General features: G+C 46.0%; 1 protein-coding gene across 3 annotated transcripts in view; it reads left to right on the top strand.

Annotated features, from left to right (window-relative positions):
- Positions 1-15,858, top strand: part of LOC109446085 (stimulated by retinoic acid gene 6 protein-like) — a 46,297-nt gene that overhangs the window by 12,408 nt on the left and 18,031 nt on the right. For 2 of the 3 annotated variants that reach the window (XM_074330743.2, XM_019729171.3), the window contains exons 2-6: positions 4,808-4,883; positions 6,635-6,735; positions 9,399-9,529; positions 13,077-13,197; positions 14,758-14,803. In XM_074330743.2, coding sequence (XP_074186844.2) covers positions 4,848-4,883; positions 6,635-6,735; positions 9,399-9,529; positions 13,077-13,197; positions 14,758-14,803 — 435 coding nt within the window. In that variant the 5' untranslated portion in view covers positions 4,808-4,847. The remainder of the gene's footprint in view (positions 1-4,807; positions 4,884-6,634; positions 6,736-9,398; positions 9,530-13,076; positions 13,198-14,757; positions 14,804-15,858) is intronic. The other variant, XM_088792796.1, reaches the window with a different exon arrangement.

The following is a 15,858-nucleotide window of genomic DNA, read 5'->3' as shown; positions in this document are numbered from 1 at the left end:
TGGGTATGCTTGCACAGATTTGCTGATCTTTTGGTGCCTCAGTTTCCTCATCTGTGAAATGGGGTGATAATAGTACTTCTCATGGGGCTGTTGTGAGGATGAAATTTGTTAGTAAAAGTATAACCCTTAAAGCATAGCTTGGCACACAGTAGGCCCTTGAGCGATGTTAGCTTTCCATCCGTCCATTTAGGAAATATTAATGAGCACCTGCTGTTGCCACATGTCGGGCCAGGAGCCGGGCACATGGAGATGAATGCCCCACGGAGCTCCCCATCCAGTGAGGACACTGCCCCATGAAAAGACATTTCCAAACAGTGGTCTGGCTGCCGTGAAAGGGGGCTGGCTGCTGTGACAGTGGGCTAAGTTCCCAACAGTCTGGCCTTCTCCATTCACAAGTGACTAAACTGAGACTCAGGGGTCCCCTGAGCCACACTTATCAGCAGAGATGAGGTGGACTCAGCAGTCTTTCCTAGCTAGGACTCTTCTCATGAGGGTCTCAGAGGAGGCCTGCTGGCTTGGGATGGCAGTGGGCCATTCTAAGCCGGGGTGCCATGCTTGGGGCCACCCTGCCTGCAGCATGGAAGTGGGAGCGTGGTCATGGGGTCAAGTGGGCAGCTGCTCGGGCTACTGCTTAATCAGGCGAAGGACTTCAGTCCACTGTGTGGTCAGGGCCCCCAGGGCTAAGGAGTCCCTGACACCCCCACACCTAGCAGGAAGCCAGGGCTGCCAGGCAGGCTGCCCATGACATGCCCATGACACGCCCATAACTGGACTCAGGCTGGGGAGGGGTGCTCAGCCTGGAGAAGGGCTGACTCCACACATTCCAGAGACAGAAGAGTAGACAGGGTTTGGGGTGTTAGGAGGTAGAAACACAGCCAATGAGAGTCCCCTTTCAGCCCAACGAAAGGAAAACCCTTTTCTTTGGTCAGAGCTGTTCAAAAGCAGGGAAAGGATGGGAAAAGAAGATTAATACTCACTGAGCACGGAGGCACTTTTTCAGGGAAAAAAGAAGTAGAATGATACCTAGTTCCATCACTCAGAGGTAACCATTGTTCATAAATTGGGGATCATATTTTTTTGTTGTTTTTTTACTTAATAGTATATCATAAACACTTTTCCAAGGCATTGCCACTGGAAAGCAGACCTTCTAAATTTGGGGGTGCTGTTTTGCTGCTGCCCTGCAGATGTTGTCCACCTTTCAAGAGACCTGCTCCACTACTGCACCCACCGGGAAGGAGTAGGGGTCTCAGTGGCTGTCTGACTTGGGTGGACTCTGGTTCATGCTTCATCTGTTCACTGCCATGGCTGCTGGAGTGGAAGCGTAGCCCAGGGGGCACCAGACTCTGTAGCTATGAGCCCTGTATTTAGAGAACTGCACCACCCACCTTCCTTGAGCTGACCTGTTTCCTGCTGCTACCAGACTAACTCTGGTTCAGCCTCTCCAAGAAGAAGACAGGCTCAGCAGCGAATCTGTGTTGGCAGGGTCACCCATTTAAAAGCGTCCAGTGGGTATGTATCTGCTGACACGAGAAATTTCCCTTCTTTTATTAAATGAACTGCCTTTCCTTTATTGATTAAGTGAAGAAATCAAGTTTAGTCTGATCCCATTTTTGCTTAAAACTATATAGGTTATAAACACATAATTGTGGGAGAAGAAAGAATTTTTATTTACTGATTCATACATTTGTAAATATTTTGGATGTTTTACAATGAGTGTATATTACATTCCAAACGTTACACACACATATGAGGGAGAGATTGAGAGAATCTTAGCATTCTGGTACATACATTCAGGTACCACTCTGATTATATCCTTAGCTTATATTTTTTATAAGTAGAAATCCTGGAAATGGAATTGCTATATTTTAAAAGTTGTTGGTGTATATATTACAAAATTAATCCTCAAAATGGCTATATACCAGTTTACAACTCTGACTACTAGTAAGGGAATACCAGCTTGTCTTAACCTTCAGTACGGCTGGGGAATGTTTTCAATAATTCCCAATTTAACCGATAAGACAGCATTTCATCTTCATTTCTATTTTCATTACTACTCAAAATTTTAAGCATTTATTGAATTTCTTCTTTGTTGATGGCGTACTATTGATTGGACATTTTTGTTTTTGTGGTGCTTCTCTTTTAACCTTTATTTCATTTTTTTCTCTTCCTGTACTTTATTGGAGCAATTGAATTTTCTTTCATATACACTTTTAAATATTCTAGTTTACATTTTATTTATATTCTCTCTGGTAGTTAATTGTGGATTTTCACATACCTAGAATGATATTTTTCTTATACAGCCTAGAAAGGAAAAACAGATTTCTACATCACCCTCCTAAACAGGATGGGAACTTGGTCATTGTTTTACTTCCCTCTGCATCCACACCTGGCCCTACCCACCTCTCCCTCCTGCCATGTGGGATGCCATCTGGTATTTCAGCTCCAAATTGGCATTTCTGTATCACAATAATTACTTACTTAGACATTTAACTAATTATATATTTTGTTAATTTCTTTGATCATTGTTACTTTTTTCTTTTTTTTTTCCCTAAGGAGGGCACAGCTCACAGTGGCCCATGCAGGGATCGAACTGGCAACCTTGGTGTTATTAGCACCACGCTCTAACCAACTGAGCTAACTGGCCACCCCTGATTGTTGTTACTTTTAAATCCTTCTTCTAGATTCGTTTTTCTTATTTGACAGTTTCCTGCAATATTTCTTTCAGAGAGAGTCTTTTGAGTCCTCGTGTTTTAAAAAATGGCTTATATATATAAATTTGTTTATATGATAAATTTGACTTTATGTATTTATATTATAAATAAATATTTTATTTTATGTCTATATTTATATTTATAAAAATATATGTTATAAATATTTATATTATATAATTTGTATAAATACAAGTTTATATGATACATTTATTTGTTATATGTGTATATATTTAAAATCCTGTGATCAGTATTAACAGTCAGTTTTGCTAATTTCTTGGCCTACTGTTGCTTTTTGCGCCCCTTTACTTCTTCCTACATTTATTCTTCTTGTAGAGAATTTGCACGTGTAATTACCACAGAGAGGTTCTGTATTACTTCTTTTCCTTGGGAGTAAGGTCTTCTATTTGTTGAATTTCTGGCTCCCTTTTGTGGTGTAATCTTTCCTCAAATGTTTGATGGTTCTTGGTTTGTGCTCATTTTTGTGATGGAGCTTTCCACTGGGATATTTGCTTTGGTGGGGGGGCAGCTGCTGCCACGGTTAGTACTAAGGCCTGCTCTCAGTGCAGCAAGGTGGAGGTGGGATGTCTCAGGAGCTGGCCTTCTGGAAGCCAAAGCTCCTGGCCCTCCCAGGTGCCACCTGTGATATGGGCCTTTCTGTCTGTGACCTATGTATACTATTGCCAGGAACATAAACTGCACTGCTCCCGGCTGGCCAGCATGGGTGAGAGGAACTTGGGTCCCTGGGAGACCCCAGTTTATCATTATGTGATCTGTCGGCGGCCCCATCTTGCTTCAACTTCTCGCACTGAGGATGGATAGCACTTCCTGTGTGGTCACACCGTCTGTAGCCGTGTTGACTGAGGCTTTTTCTCCTTGAACTAGTCCCAATCACTCTCCATTGTTCAGGATCTTCTTTCTGGTAGTTTCTGTGTCCTTGATAGATTCCCTTCTTGCTTTTAAATATGGCCATGTTTTCTTTCTTTTTAAAAAACCGACATCTTTTCTATCATTTTGAGGGTTTTGTATGGGACAGAGAGACTGATGTATGTGCTCAGTTGACCTGCCTAAAAGCAGAAGTCTGGCTTTTACAGTTTTATCACATTTCTGACAGCGTAAGTTCCCCCCCCCCCACGACCCCCACCACTTCTAGGATCTTTCAGCTCTATGGTCACATAACTGGGGAACAGTGGGATTTTAAAGACTTACAGGGGACTGCGCCGTGCTCATGGGCTCCCCAGAGGAGTGCTCTTCCCTGAGACATCTGAGGGAAAAGGAGGAGCTGGCCAGGGAAGGAAGCCCAGAGATGGCTGGCTGGATGCGCGGGCATAGGGAGCAGAGGGAGCAAAGATCAGAGGTGTGAGTGTGCCAAGTGGTGGAGTGGAAGGCAGAGCATGAGTGCAAAGAGTTGTGGGGGCCCAGAAAGGAGGAGGCCCCTTTCAAAGAGAAATCACAGAACTGCTGTCACATGTTTCAGACAGGAGGCCCCAGCAGCAGACTGCAGACTCTGAAGCCTGGAGAGGACAAAGTCCACAGTCTGCCACCTAGATAACCAGTGTGCGGCCCCAGCAGGCCAGCAGTGGGTCAGGAGAGGGCTGATACCCCTTGGGCTCTGGTTATGGAACACTGTGTCCCTGTGAGGGCACTAAAATTGGAGTCTCAGGGCTTCTCACTTGCACAGGACCCTTCCAAGACTCTCGGAGGGTGGGAGACACCTCAGTTAAGTATTTACATGGAGTTATGTTTTCCTTAAAATGTGAAAAAAGTAAGATATTGTTGTAGTTACATTTGGAAAGGATTTCCAAATTATATAAGTTTTGGGCTCCACAGTAGCTGAATCTGCCCCTGACTGTGTCATCAAGAAAGGAAGGAGTTAGATGCAGTTAGCAGCGCAGTTGATTAGGCTGGAGAAGGAAATCTGCAAGATTAGGGAAGACACACCGTAGGTGAGCACGCTGGCTCTGAGAAAGCGAATTTTAAACAGATCAGGTGATCTTAGTGGGCTACAAACCACACTCCTGACGGTGACGGGCAAGGCTGAAGGGTCGGTGACCACCCAGCGACTAGTGATGTCAGTGTGTTTTCTGGCTGTTTTTCAGGACCAGGCAGCTGAATGGCACCTGTGTGGGCTCGGTGGACATGGAGCTCTTCCTCCATTACTCCCTCATCCCATCAGTAAGTAAAGGCGGGGAAAGGCCGAGGAGGGTGGGAAAGGGGAGCTGGGCTGCTTCCAGGTACAGGCTCCCAAGGGACCTGAATAGGTCAGCAGAGAGACGTCAGCTAGATTTCCTTGACTTGCTCTCCTACATTATGCACCAAAAACACAGGCAGAAGACGGCTTTTAATGGCCATATAGCGAGGGACACTGGCTTTTAGAGGAGTCAAAAAAGGCTTTCCTGAGGAAGCAGTGATGGAGCTGAGTTCTGTTGGAAGCTGCAGTAAAGAGCATTTCAGGCAGAAGGGAAAAGCACATGCAAAGTCTCGAGGGAGGGAGAATGGCGAGTGTGAGGAACTGAGAAGGCCGACGTGGCTGGTGCAGAATTGAGTTGTCGCTGTCTGGGGAGGCAGGCAGGGCCAGCCAGGTGGAGCCCTGTGGGCGCTCTGTGTGAAGGAGTTTTGTCTTCATTCTAAGTACAATGGGAAATAATTGGAGTGTTTCCAGCATGAGGGTGGTATGATCAGATTTATGTCTTGAAGTGATCACTCTGATTTCAGTGTAGGGGCTCAGGTTGGAGGTGGGCAAGAGAAGAGACAGGGAGACCATTAGGAGATGGCTGCGGGGGTCCAGGTGAGAGGCAGTTGACGGTGGTCAACTCAAGACATTTGGGAGGTAAAAACAATAGGACTCCATAATGGGTTGGCTAGAGAGGTTAGGGAACAGGAGAGGCTGAGGATGACTCATTTCCTGACTCGCACAGCTGGAAGGATGGTGGTGTCTGCCATTCACTAGGTAAGGAAAATTAGAAGAGATCCAGGTTTGGGGTGGATGAAGGAATAGCGCAGGGAGGAAAGTCATGAGTTCCATGTAAGACATACTGAATTCAAGGAGCTTTCAACACATCAGAAAGAAATGCCAGCAGTGTAGCTGGATGAACAGTTATGGACCTGAAGATTCAAGTTTGTGAGTCTTCTGTGTATTGGTGGCCATTGCGAGCACGGACAGGAGGAGATTGCTGAGGACGAGAGGATCGGGTGATAAGAGGTGTTGTCCTTAGACTGACCTGTGAAGAACTGCAAATCTAGTCGTTGGATGAGGAATGAGCCAGTGAAGGACACTGAGAAGTAATGGAGAAAACCCAGAAAAGCATGGCTGATGGAAGCCTAGGGAAGAGTGTTTCTAAGAGGTGCAAGTGGTCAGCCTTGCAGAATGCTGCTGAGAGGTCAAGCCAGACTTGGGCTTCCAGTTTACATTGGATGGAGCAAGAAGATGGTAATTAGTGATTTTGGCCAGAGGTGTTTCCATGGAGTTATGGGGGTAGAAGCCAGGTTAGGGGGCTGAAGATCAAGTGAGAAGGAAATGGAGGCAGCAAGTGTAGACAAGTCTCAAGAAGTTTCTTGTAAAGGGGGAGAGAAAAAGGGCATCAAGAAAATGACTGAATCCGCAGGAAAGAAAGCAAAGAAGGATTCGCAATGTGATATTTTCACAGATGAGGAAACGAGGTTCAGAGAAGTTAAGTCTTCCTCGCAGCCAGTATGTGGGAGGACTAGATTTGCACTCACGTCCGTTCAGGGCAACACAAAGGAAAGCTCAGTGTAAAACTTTCAGGAAACTCCAGGTGTGTGCAGTTAGCTGCCTGCCTCTGCAGTCTGAGGGGCCCAGACGTTCTGAGCACTCTGCTCACCCACGTGTTCCCTTTCAGCGCAGGCACCGAGGCCATGCTGGGGAAGAATATTCCCACTGACGCTCTCATCTTCTCTTCCTGTAGCTTTTCATCATTTTGGTCTTATCCTTTCTCCAAAGACGGGAGCACCGCAGGCAGAGAGATGATACTTCTTACCTCCTGACAAACCACTTTGAAATCATCATGTGAGTGGATCACTACAGCTTGGGGTACCCAGTAATTGGGGCCAGCACCACCTGTCAGGCCAGGATAACTCCCAGTTACCTGCCCCCCACCTCTACCCTACCATGGACTGCCCTGCCCTGCCCTGCCCCAACCCAACCCAAGCTCTTGAGAGTTCAGAATTGGCTTCCAAGCCATTACACCCTGGGCACCCAGAGCTGCCCAGAGGTGCTTAAAAACACCTCAGGGGGACTGAGGTCACGATGGGAAAGCCTTCCCTCTCAGGATTATGGCTACCTCAGGATGCAGGAGGGAGAGAGTCCCCTGTTACTGGCAGCAGCAAGCCTGCTGTTGGGATGGCACCATGGGTCATGCCCTAGGAGAACCTGCTGCACCAGAATTCTTCAGTGCCTTTTCTAGCTCTGCCATTCTGTCTCTGCATCCCTGATCATGTTTTTCCTTGAGATCTAATTGTTCATATCTCTGCCTCATCACCCCCTAATAATTAAGAACAATAAAGCAGTTAACATTTATTGCACACTAACTATGACCTAGGCACTGAACCATTTGCTTTGCCCACATTACTTCAGCGAACCCTCTTGCCAGCCTACCATGGTGAAGATTGTTAGTGTCATGTAATGGATGAATAAACTCAGGCTCAGAGAGGTTAAGTGACTTGCCGAAGGCCACACAGCTAACAAGTGATAAGAACATTGACCCAGGTTTGGTTGATATTTGCTCTGATTCCCCCAGTGTTACAACCTAAGCACGCTTAAGCACGTGGACATGCTGAGGCTTCAGCCTTGGGCTCTGGAGAAGGGAGAGGAGGCCAGGATGTCAGGACTGAGGCCAGGGGTGACCTGAGCTGCAGGGTGAGAGAAATCCAATGGCAATGTCCAAGGACCACACATGCAGCTCGAGTCAGCAGACTCATTCTGGATACTACCCCTTGGAGCAGTCAGCCCCGCTCAAGTTGCCAGGTCTAAGCCACATGGGCTGGGGCACAGAGAAAAACTGAGGCTGGAGGTCCAAGGCGATCAGTCTCTGCCCTGGGCATTTGGCATGTTGGACCTGGTGCAGGACTTTTTACGAAGTAGGAGCTTTCCATGAATCATGTTAAACTGCTTTGAATAAAATTGATAATGGCACAATTCGCTTGTTCCCTGGCCACTTTCCCATCAAAATCTCTGATCTTCTGAGTAATTTTGGTCCACCGTCTTTACTTATTAATAACCCCTCACATGTACATGGCACTCCACCGTTTATAAAGCAGTTCTTCATTTGCCGTCTACAATGTCTCTCTGATAAGAGGAGAGCAGGGGTTTCCATCTCTGTTTTAAAGATAGGGAAACTGAGTCTCACATAGCTTTTAAGTGCCACAGGTGAGATAGATTAGAATTCAATTCAATTCAATAAAGTGCGTGTCCATGAATGTGCAGTGAGCACCTAATCTTTTCAAGATCCTATGCGAGGTCCTCACCCCAGAGGAGTTTATGGTTTAATAAGCGAGTGATGACACAAAGGGAAGTGTGGTGAATCAGGGCCACAAACTCAGTACTGAGGGGCCACTGACAGGGCAGCAGGGAGGAGTGCCGGAATGGGAGTGGGCGATCGGAAGGCCTTGCAGTACGGGGGCCTTCTGAGCTGATCCTGGGAGAGAACATGAGAGAGCCAGATGGGCAGGAAGGTGAGATCCAGGCCCTACCTCCCTGCCCATAATGCATTGCTCTCAGTGCTACCCTGAGTTTTCACTTAGGTCTGCTTCAAATGGCACTTCGCTGGGAAAGCCTTTTCTTTTTGCCAATGCAATTGCATACTCTGATACAGACAGATCTCTTTTGGTTAGAAGAAACAGATATCCAAGTAAAGCTTGTTTTCATAAAAGGAAAAGATAGGATTTTTTAAATAAAGTTACAGGGATCTCACAGATACTGGCAAGGCTGGCCTCATGGGCACTGGTGCTCTTGAGAGGGGCATCTCTGGGAGACGGATTCTTTCTCTCTGTGTCACTGGGACTCCCTCAGTACTATTTTACCATTTTCCTCTCTACTACCTGCCTTAGGATCTCTGCTTCCTTAGAACCTCAACTTGCCTCAAGCACTGATTCTGATCCCAACTTGGCATGATTTTCCAGAATAGAATATTAACAGTTAACTGGCTCATATCCTCAGGGTCATAAATCCGAAATATAAGACCAGGCATCCGATTGGCTCATCCAAAGTCACGTGGTCACCCATAGTCCAGTCGACTGTGTCTAGGAAGGCATGATCACATGGAACCAGCACAGCTGATGATGCCGAGACCTTCCCAGGGATATTGGAAACCAGAACTCTCACAGATTGTGGCTGGGTGCAGGGCAGGCTTCCCATGGTCTCTTGAGTCATATTGCCTATGTCTCTCACAGATGAAATTCATTCCGTTTTGCTTGTTGTCATGACTACTGGGGTCCTTGCTTGTGTCCTCCTAGACTTAGAGAACCTCAAGGGAAAGACTTGTCTTCCTCACTTCCATACCCCGAGCCCATGCCCCAGAATTGGCACCGAGGGCCTAGGAAAATGTCAGTTGAAATGAATAGTTCACTCCCCAATAATTCCCCCCTCAGGATGGGATGAAGACTTGGGAGATGAAATGTGGGAATGTCTCAGCGCCACCTTCTGGCCTCATGAGCTGTTTCTCTTGTTCACAGACCTCTGGACTTCCTGGGCACTTTTAGTAACCGATGGTCCTATGGAATCGCCTTCGGGGCCACAGCCAATAAGATCATGTTCTTGTTCTCGGAAGGCTACCAGCCCCTGCAGATCCCGCAGTGGGCCCAAGGTACCAGGGCTGCCTCACACCTGCTGGGAATTTTGCCTCGCTCAGAAAGTCTCAAAGCTTTTTTGGGGGGCCTTGCTTCCAGTTAGATTCAGAAGTCATTTAGACATAGTAGAACAAAGGTTCAGAAAGTAGGTTCACCACCACCCATCCTAAAAATCTCTCTTGAGTCATAGCCGTGGCTACCTTCTTGATATCAGTAGGCTAGGCCCTCAATAGGCTACTCCTCTAAGAACAGGTCTTATTTCTTTGGCCATTGGTCTAGGGCATCTTAGTTCTCCACGTCTCATGCTCTCCCTGAAATAGCAACTCTAATCTACAGGTTCAACCATCCCTAATATGGCAGCTTCCAAACCTCTCTATCCAGCCAGTTTTCTCTCATGGGCTCTAAGCCTCTATGAGCCGATGCCTACTAATGTCTAATTAGTTTTTAGGGAAATGCAAATTAAAACCAAAATGATATATCACCACATACCTCTTAGAGGTATACAATTTAAGTTTTGACAAGTGTTTACATCTATGAAATCGTCACCACAATCAAGATAATGAATCACAGACATTTTTTTTAAGCAGGGCACAGCTCACAGTGGCCCATGCGGGGATCGAACCGGCAACCTTGGTGTTATTAGCACCACGCTCTAACCAACTGAGCTAACCAGCCGCCTGAACCACAGAAGTTAACTTGTTCCTCTTTGTAATCTTTCTTTGCCACCCCATCCTGTCACTGCCCCCATCTCCAGGCAATTACATATAAATGGAATCATACATATGTACACATGGAATCATTTCATATGTATGTATGGAATCATACATACAAACATACACACATACAAAATGTACTTGTTTTTGTCTTTTTTTGGGGGGTCTAGTTTCTTTCACACAGCATAGTTATTTTGAGGTTCATACATGTTTAACATGTATCAGAAATTAATTCCTTTTTCATTACTGAATAGTATTCTACTAGATGGAGATACCACAGTTAGTTTATCCATTCACCTGTTTTGATTTATTTTCAGTTTTTAACTTACAAATAAAGCTTCTATGAACATTACACCTCTTTGTATGTAACCACGTTTCCATTTTCCTTGGGTAAATTCTTAAGAGTGGAATGGCTGGATTATATAGATCATATAGTAGATTATGCTTTTTAAGAAACTGTCAAACTCTTTTCCAAAGTGATTGTTCCATGTTAGATTACCACCATCAGTATATGAGCGTTCCAGTTTCTCTGTATCCTTGGCAACGCATGGTCAGTCTTTTTAATTTTAGCCATTCTAAGAGGCATGTAGTGGTATCTTTTAATTTGCATTTTCGTAATGACTAATGATGGTGAGCATGTTTTCATGTGCTTATTTGCTATCTCTATACCTTTTTTGGTGAAGTGTCTGTTCAAATTATTTGCCTATATTAAGAAAATTGGGGTTTTTTCTTCTTATTGCATTTTGAGAGTTCTTTATATAATCTGTATACAAATCTTTTATCAGATGTGTGAAGTGCAAATATTTTCTCCCAGTCTGTGGTTTGTATTTTCATTCTACCGACAGTTTCTTTTGTAGAGCTGATGTTTAAAATTTTGATGAAATTCAATTTATTAATTTCTTCTTTTGTGAATCATGAAACTATGATTCATAAGAAATCATGATGATAAGAAATCATGCTTATAAGAAAGCATATAATAAATGTCATATAAGAAATCTTTGCCTAAGCTAAGGTCGTATAGATTTTTCTCCTATTTTTTTTTTTTTTAGAAGTTTTGTAGTCTTAGGATATTTTGCATTTAGGCCTGTGATACATTTTGAGTTAACGTTTTTGGATGTAGTATGAGATATGGATTGAAGTTCCTTTTCTTGCCTGTGGATATCCATTTGTTCCAGCACTAGTTGTTACTAAATTGCCTTTGTACCTTTGTGGAAAGTCCATTCTGGACTCTATTCTGTTCCATTGCTCTGCAATGTGCAAGGGTTCCAATTTCTCCACATCCTAGCCAACCCTTGTTATTTTCTGATCTTTTAAATTACAGCCATCATAGTCGATGTGAAGTAGTATCTAATTGTTGTCTTGATTCGCATTTCCCTAAAGACCAGTGATGTTGGCATCTGGCTGGGCAAGAACAATATATACCCTCATTACATCCTCGTACTTTCTGTTGGCTTCTTCCCTCCCTTTTTTTCTGGACCCACCAGCTCCTAATGTTCTGTTCTTATTTTGGATTCTTACTGCACTGTTCTGAGAGGGGACTTAGATGTTAATTAGACAGAGTTCATGGGACCCAGATAACTCTAGCATCTTCAGACCTCCCTCAGGTCTGCTTATTTGAACCTATGAACCATGACCTTCAACAGCTTGCTCAGTCGCAGCTGTTATTTCAGCTTCAATTTCCTATGAGTAAGTATCTGCTGGCAATTTGGGGTTCCTTTGTTCTCAGGCCTTCAGATATCCCATTGCCTTCCCTCTGCTTCCTCTTACTCAGATGTTATAATATCAAATGGGTCTTGTCACCTAGAGGTGTTGTAGATTTTGTGTTTGGGTTTTGATTTTGCCGTCTTAGTTGTTCTGTCTGCTTCTGTGGCAGCAGCAAGTGAATAAACTTATGCTGTCGCAGCTTCTATCCTCATAGCAATTGTTTCTTTCATATTGTCTTTTCCTGCCAGTCATCTGCCACTCACATTCACACAAATAACTAGCCCCAATCAGCCACCTCCTATCCTTTGAGTGAGGAATGTCCTTCCTTCCCTTCTTCTCTCCATCCTCAAACACCTGCTTGTATGTCATGGCCTTGCTAAATGTCACTGGCTCCCAGAAGCCTTCCCTGACACACAGACCCCAGGTGAGGTCTGGCTTTCTCCTCTTGTCCCCACAGCAGGTTGCATGTACCTCTATTACCATACGTATCACCACACTCCCCTCCGTATCTCCCCTACGGGACTATAAGGGGCTCAGAGCAAGAACCTTGTTCATTCCTTCTATGTCCCTAGTGCCTGGCTCAGGACCCAGCTCAAAGCAGACACTTAGTGAGGGTTACCTTGCATGATTAGATTTTATTGCATCCTGTTAGCCTATCTCAGAGCTAATTAGTGGCAGAATTAATGTTATCATTGATATATATATATATATATATATATATATATATATATATACACACAGTATTACAGTTTACAAGAGGGTTTTGCAAATCACCACTCTTTGTGCTGCTATGGTACATTTACAGTGCTTTACTGTCAGTGATAATTTTTTGCTCATTTGTTTGTTCATCTGTGTGGTCTGTTTCCAGCCATTATATTGTGAGCTAATCAAAGGTAGGGACCAAGTCTTCTTTATCTCAATAGGTAGCCCAGTGCCTGGCGTGGATGGGGTACCAGGAAGGGTCTGTTGCATGAATGAATGAGAGGCATTCCTTCATTCCTCCTTGTGCTAAGCTGGGGCTTGTCCACTCATCTCCTTGGGTCCTGTGGCCCATGACTGCGAGTCAGCATGAAGCCTCACAGCTTCTCTGGGCCTCCCCTGCGCCGGTGAGAATAACTCACAACATCTCTGGCCCTGTCTCTCCCAGCCTTTGTGCTTCTGATTGGAGGCATCGAAGTTGGCCTGTCCCACCTCCCCTTCTTTGCCTGCCTCTCATCGGAGTTCCGGCTGGTCAGCTCCATCCTGGGCTTCAGCTACTCTCTGACCTGGTAAGACAGACTCTGCCTGCCTGCCCTCCTGCGATTCCTTTGGCTGTGGCTGAACTCTGGACAAAGGGCTGGAGGTGACCTGAGAACTCTCCTTGGGAGGGCACCTTTGCCCAGAACTGAAGCCCGGGGGGGTGGAGTGGGTGACTGGTCCATGGTCCCACTGCAGCCGCTCCTGGGGACTGCACTGGAGGCTTCCGAAGCTCAGGCCAGCATTCCCTCTGTTTCATATGAGGCCGCTCATGATTATTCTCAGTAGTCAGAGATGTAGAAGAATTCATTTCTGTAAATTGGCGGGAGTCCCTCTGGTGGAAGCAGGAGTCCTGTGTGGTTGCTGCTTCTCTGGAGGCCAGGAGGAAGTGCTTGTGCCTCAGTGGGCATTCAGGGCCATCTCAGTCTCTCTCTGTGTCTCCACCCCGACCAGAGTCTAGCACACGTACCAGTCAGTCGTATAAAACCCCTACGTCGCTTCACCCATCCACTTAGTCACTCAGCACACATGCTGTGACCTCCCCACAATGAGCCAGGGAATATGCCGGAAACCAGACGTGAATCAGGCATTCTGGCCTCTTTGTCTATATGTTGCTCTTCTCCATGGCATCATCTTCCCCAACCTGGCCCAGTGACAGATATGCGCTCATCCTTTGTAGATTGTCGCCCTCACGGGTGGGAGCTTCCTGGCCCTTTTGCGGAGCTCTGTGCCCTCAGCACTGGCACCACCCCGGCACAGAGCTGGCCCCAGGGAATATTTGCGGACTGGATAATCCCACAGACAATTCCACTCTCCAGCCCTGAGAGACTCATTTCCTTGCTTGCGTCCCCTTTACGGGGCCTGTATCCCCCACAGCATTTTCTGTGGGGCAGGGGTCCCAGGCCCAGTGTGCCGGCCACTACAGGGGGCTCACAAGTCCCTGGCATACCAATGGCTGCAATTCCAAACTTTGTAGTGGCTTGCTTTTAAAAAATTAAAAGAGAGAGAGGGTATTCCGCGTTACATGTAGAGTAATATCAGCCTCTGGCAGACCTTTTGACCGGGAGAAGAAATGGTAGCAGGAACTGCTCAGCAGCTTGAGCACCATGAGTCTGACCTGAGCTTGAACATGACCAGGAGTGTATGTTCAGTGGGGATAAAGCCTTGAAGCTCATTCCCTAGGGAAGTGTTTACAGACAAGGCCATGTCCAGGCAGAAAGAGCCTCAGCCCCAGAGTTAGGAGACCTGGGTCTTGGTCCTGGTTCTGGGTGTGACTCTGAACTAATCCCTCCCCCTCTCTGGGCTTCAGTCCCGCACCTGAGTGATGGGGGAGGGGGGGTGAGATCTCTCTGGGTATTCCTGTTCTGCCGTTGCGGATTCTCCCGTGAGGGCTTGTTAAATGAATTTAGTTGCATGTACTTAGGCACAAGCAGGTGCCTGATCCAGGTGGGATGTACTGGAGGCCTGGGAACCAGCCCTCCTAAGGAGGATGGGAGGGAGAAGTAACTCTAGGTCGCAGGGATCTGGGCTGTTTTCACAGCAGCTGTGCTGGGAGGGACCCCAGTACCCCATGGCTTGTTTCTCTCCTGCAGGTTTGCTGTCACCATCCTTCACATCACACAGTGTCCCCATGGGCAGGTGAGTCCTTGCTGAGTTTTGTTTAGCGTATTCGATCCTGTCACATGGTCAGCTCACTGTGTGACCTTGGACAAGCCTCTGCCACTCTCCAGGCCCCAGCTCCCTCCTATGTGCAAAAGGGGATTCGGAGCCACTTGTGAAACGTCCGCTGTATAGCATCTTAGGTTCAGCAGGGTGCTTGTCTACAGACAGATGTTCTCTCAGTTCATGCTCAGAGCAGCCCCTCAAGGTGGGGAAGGTCTCAGCAAACCTGTTTTATAGGTGAGGACACTGAGGCCCATGTTTTTGGAGTAACTCTTAAGAAGCAGCAGATCTGGGAGTCAAGACCAAAGCTCATGTCTTTCCACTCCTTCGTGTAGCCTCAGTTTCTTTGTCTATAAAATGGGAGACTCGGACTAGATGAACCTCTTCCAGCTTTGCCATGCATTGTCCTTCTCAGAATTGGGAGAAACTGGTTCATCTGTTTAGCCCTGTGCCCCAGGAACAGGAGCAAGATGAAAGAGGGGGTGTCACTGCACCTAGAAAGTTTTTTAGGCAGGTGGGGGAGCACAAGTTGGCCACCTGGGCCACGGGAGCCTTGTCAGAGCTTTCGAATCTTCCAGAGGCTCTTTTGAAATTCAAAATATTCACGGTTAGTTGGGGGAGAGGGCAGGTTCTCACTTCTTTGCTCAGAGTCACTAACTTTAAGAACTGTTAGGTACTAGTTGTTCTAGGCTCAGTGCCAATCATTAGCCATAGAATCCTCAACACTTTCAAGACTGTATTAGTGCCACCCCACTTCACTGGTAAGAAGTGGGGCTAACGTGACTAACACATGGACTAGAATCCAGGCTAAGGTCATCATAAGGATCTCGTCTCATGTTTTCAAATGTATTCGTGAAAACATTCTTTATAAAAATGAGATCTAGGAAAGAGTCTAAAATGTCAAAGATTAGTAGAAAGCGTGAGTAAATTTGGTTCATCTAAATAACGCACTGTCCTGTAGCATTGAAAGTGATATTGACAAATAATTTGTAACAATGTGGGGGAATGATTAAAATACACACAGACCTTTA

This window comes from Rhinolophus sinicus, chromosome 16, assembly GCF_057876585.1.
Source record: "Rhinolophus sinicus isolate RSI-liver-muscle chromosome 16, RSI-T2T, whole genome shotgun sequence".
Taxonomy (NCBI): domain Eukaryota; kingdom Metazoa; phylum Chordata; class Mammalia; order Chiroptera; family Rhinolophidae; genus Rhinolophus; species Rhinolophus sinicus.
Note: the sequence above shows the minus strand (reverse complement) of the source record. Positions and strands in the feature narration are given on the sequence as shown.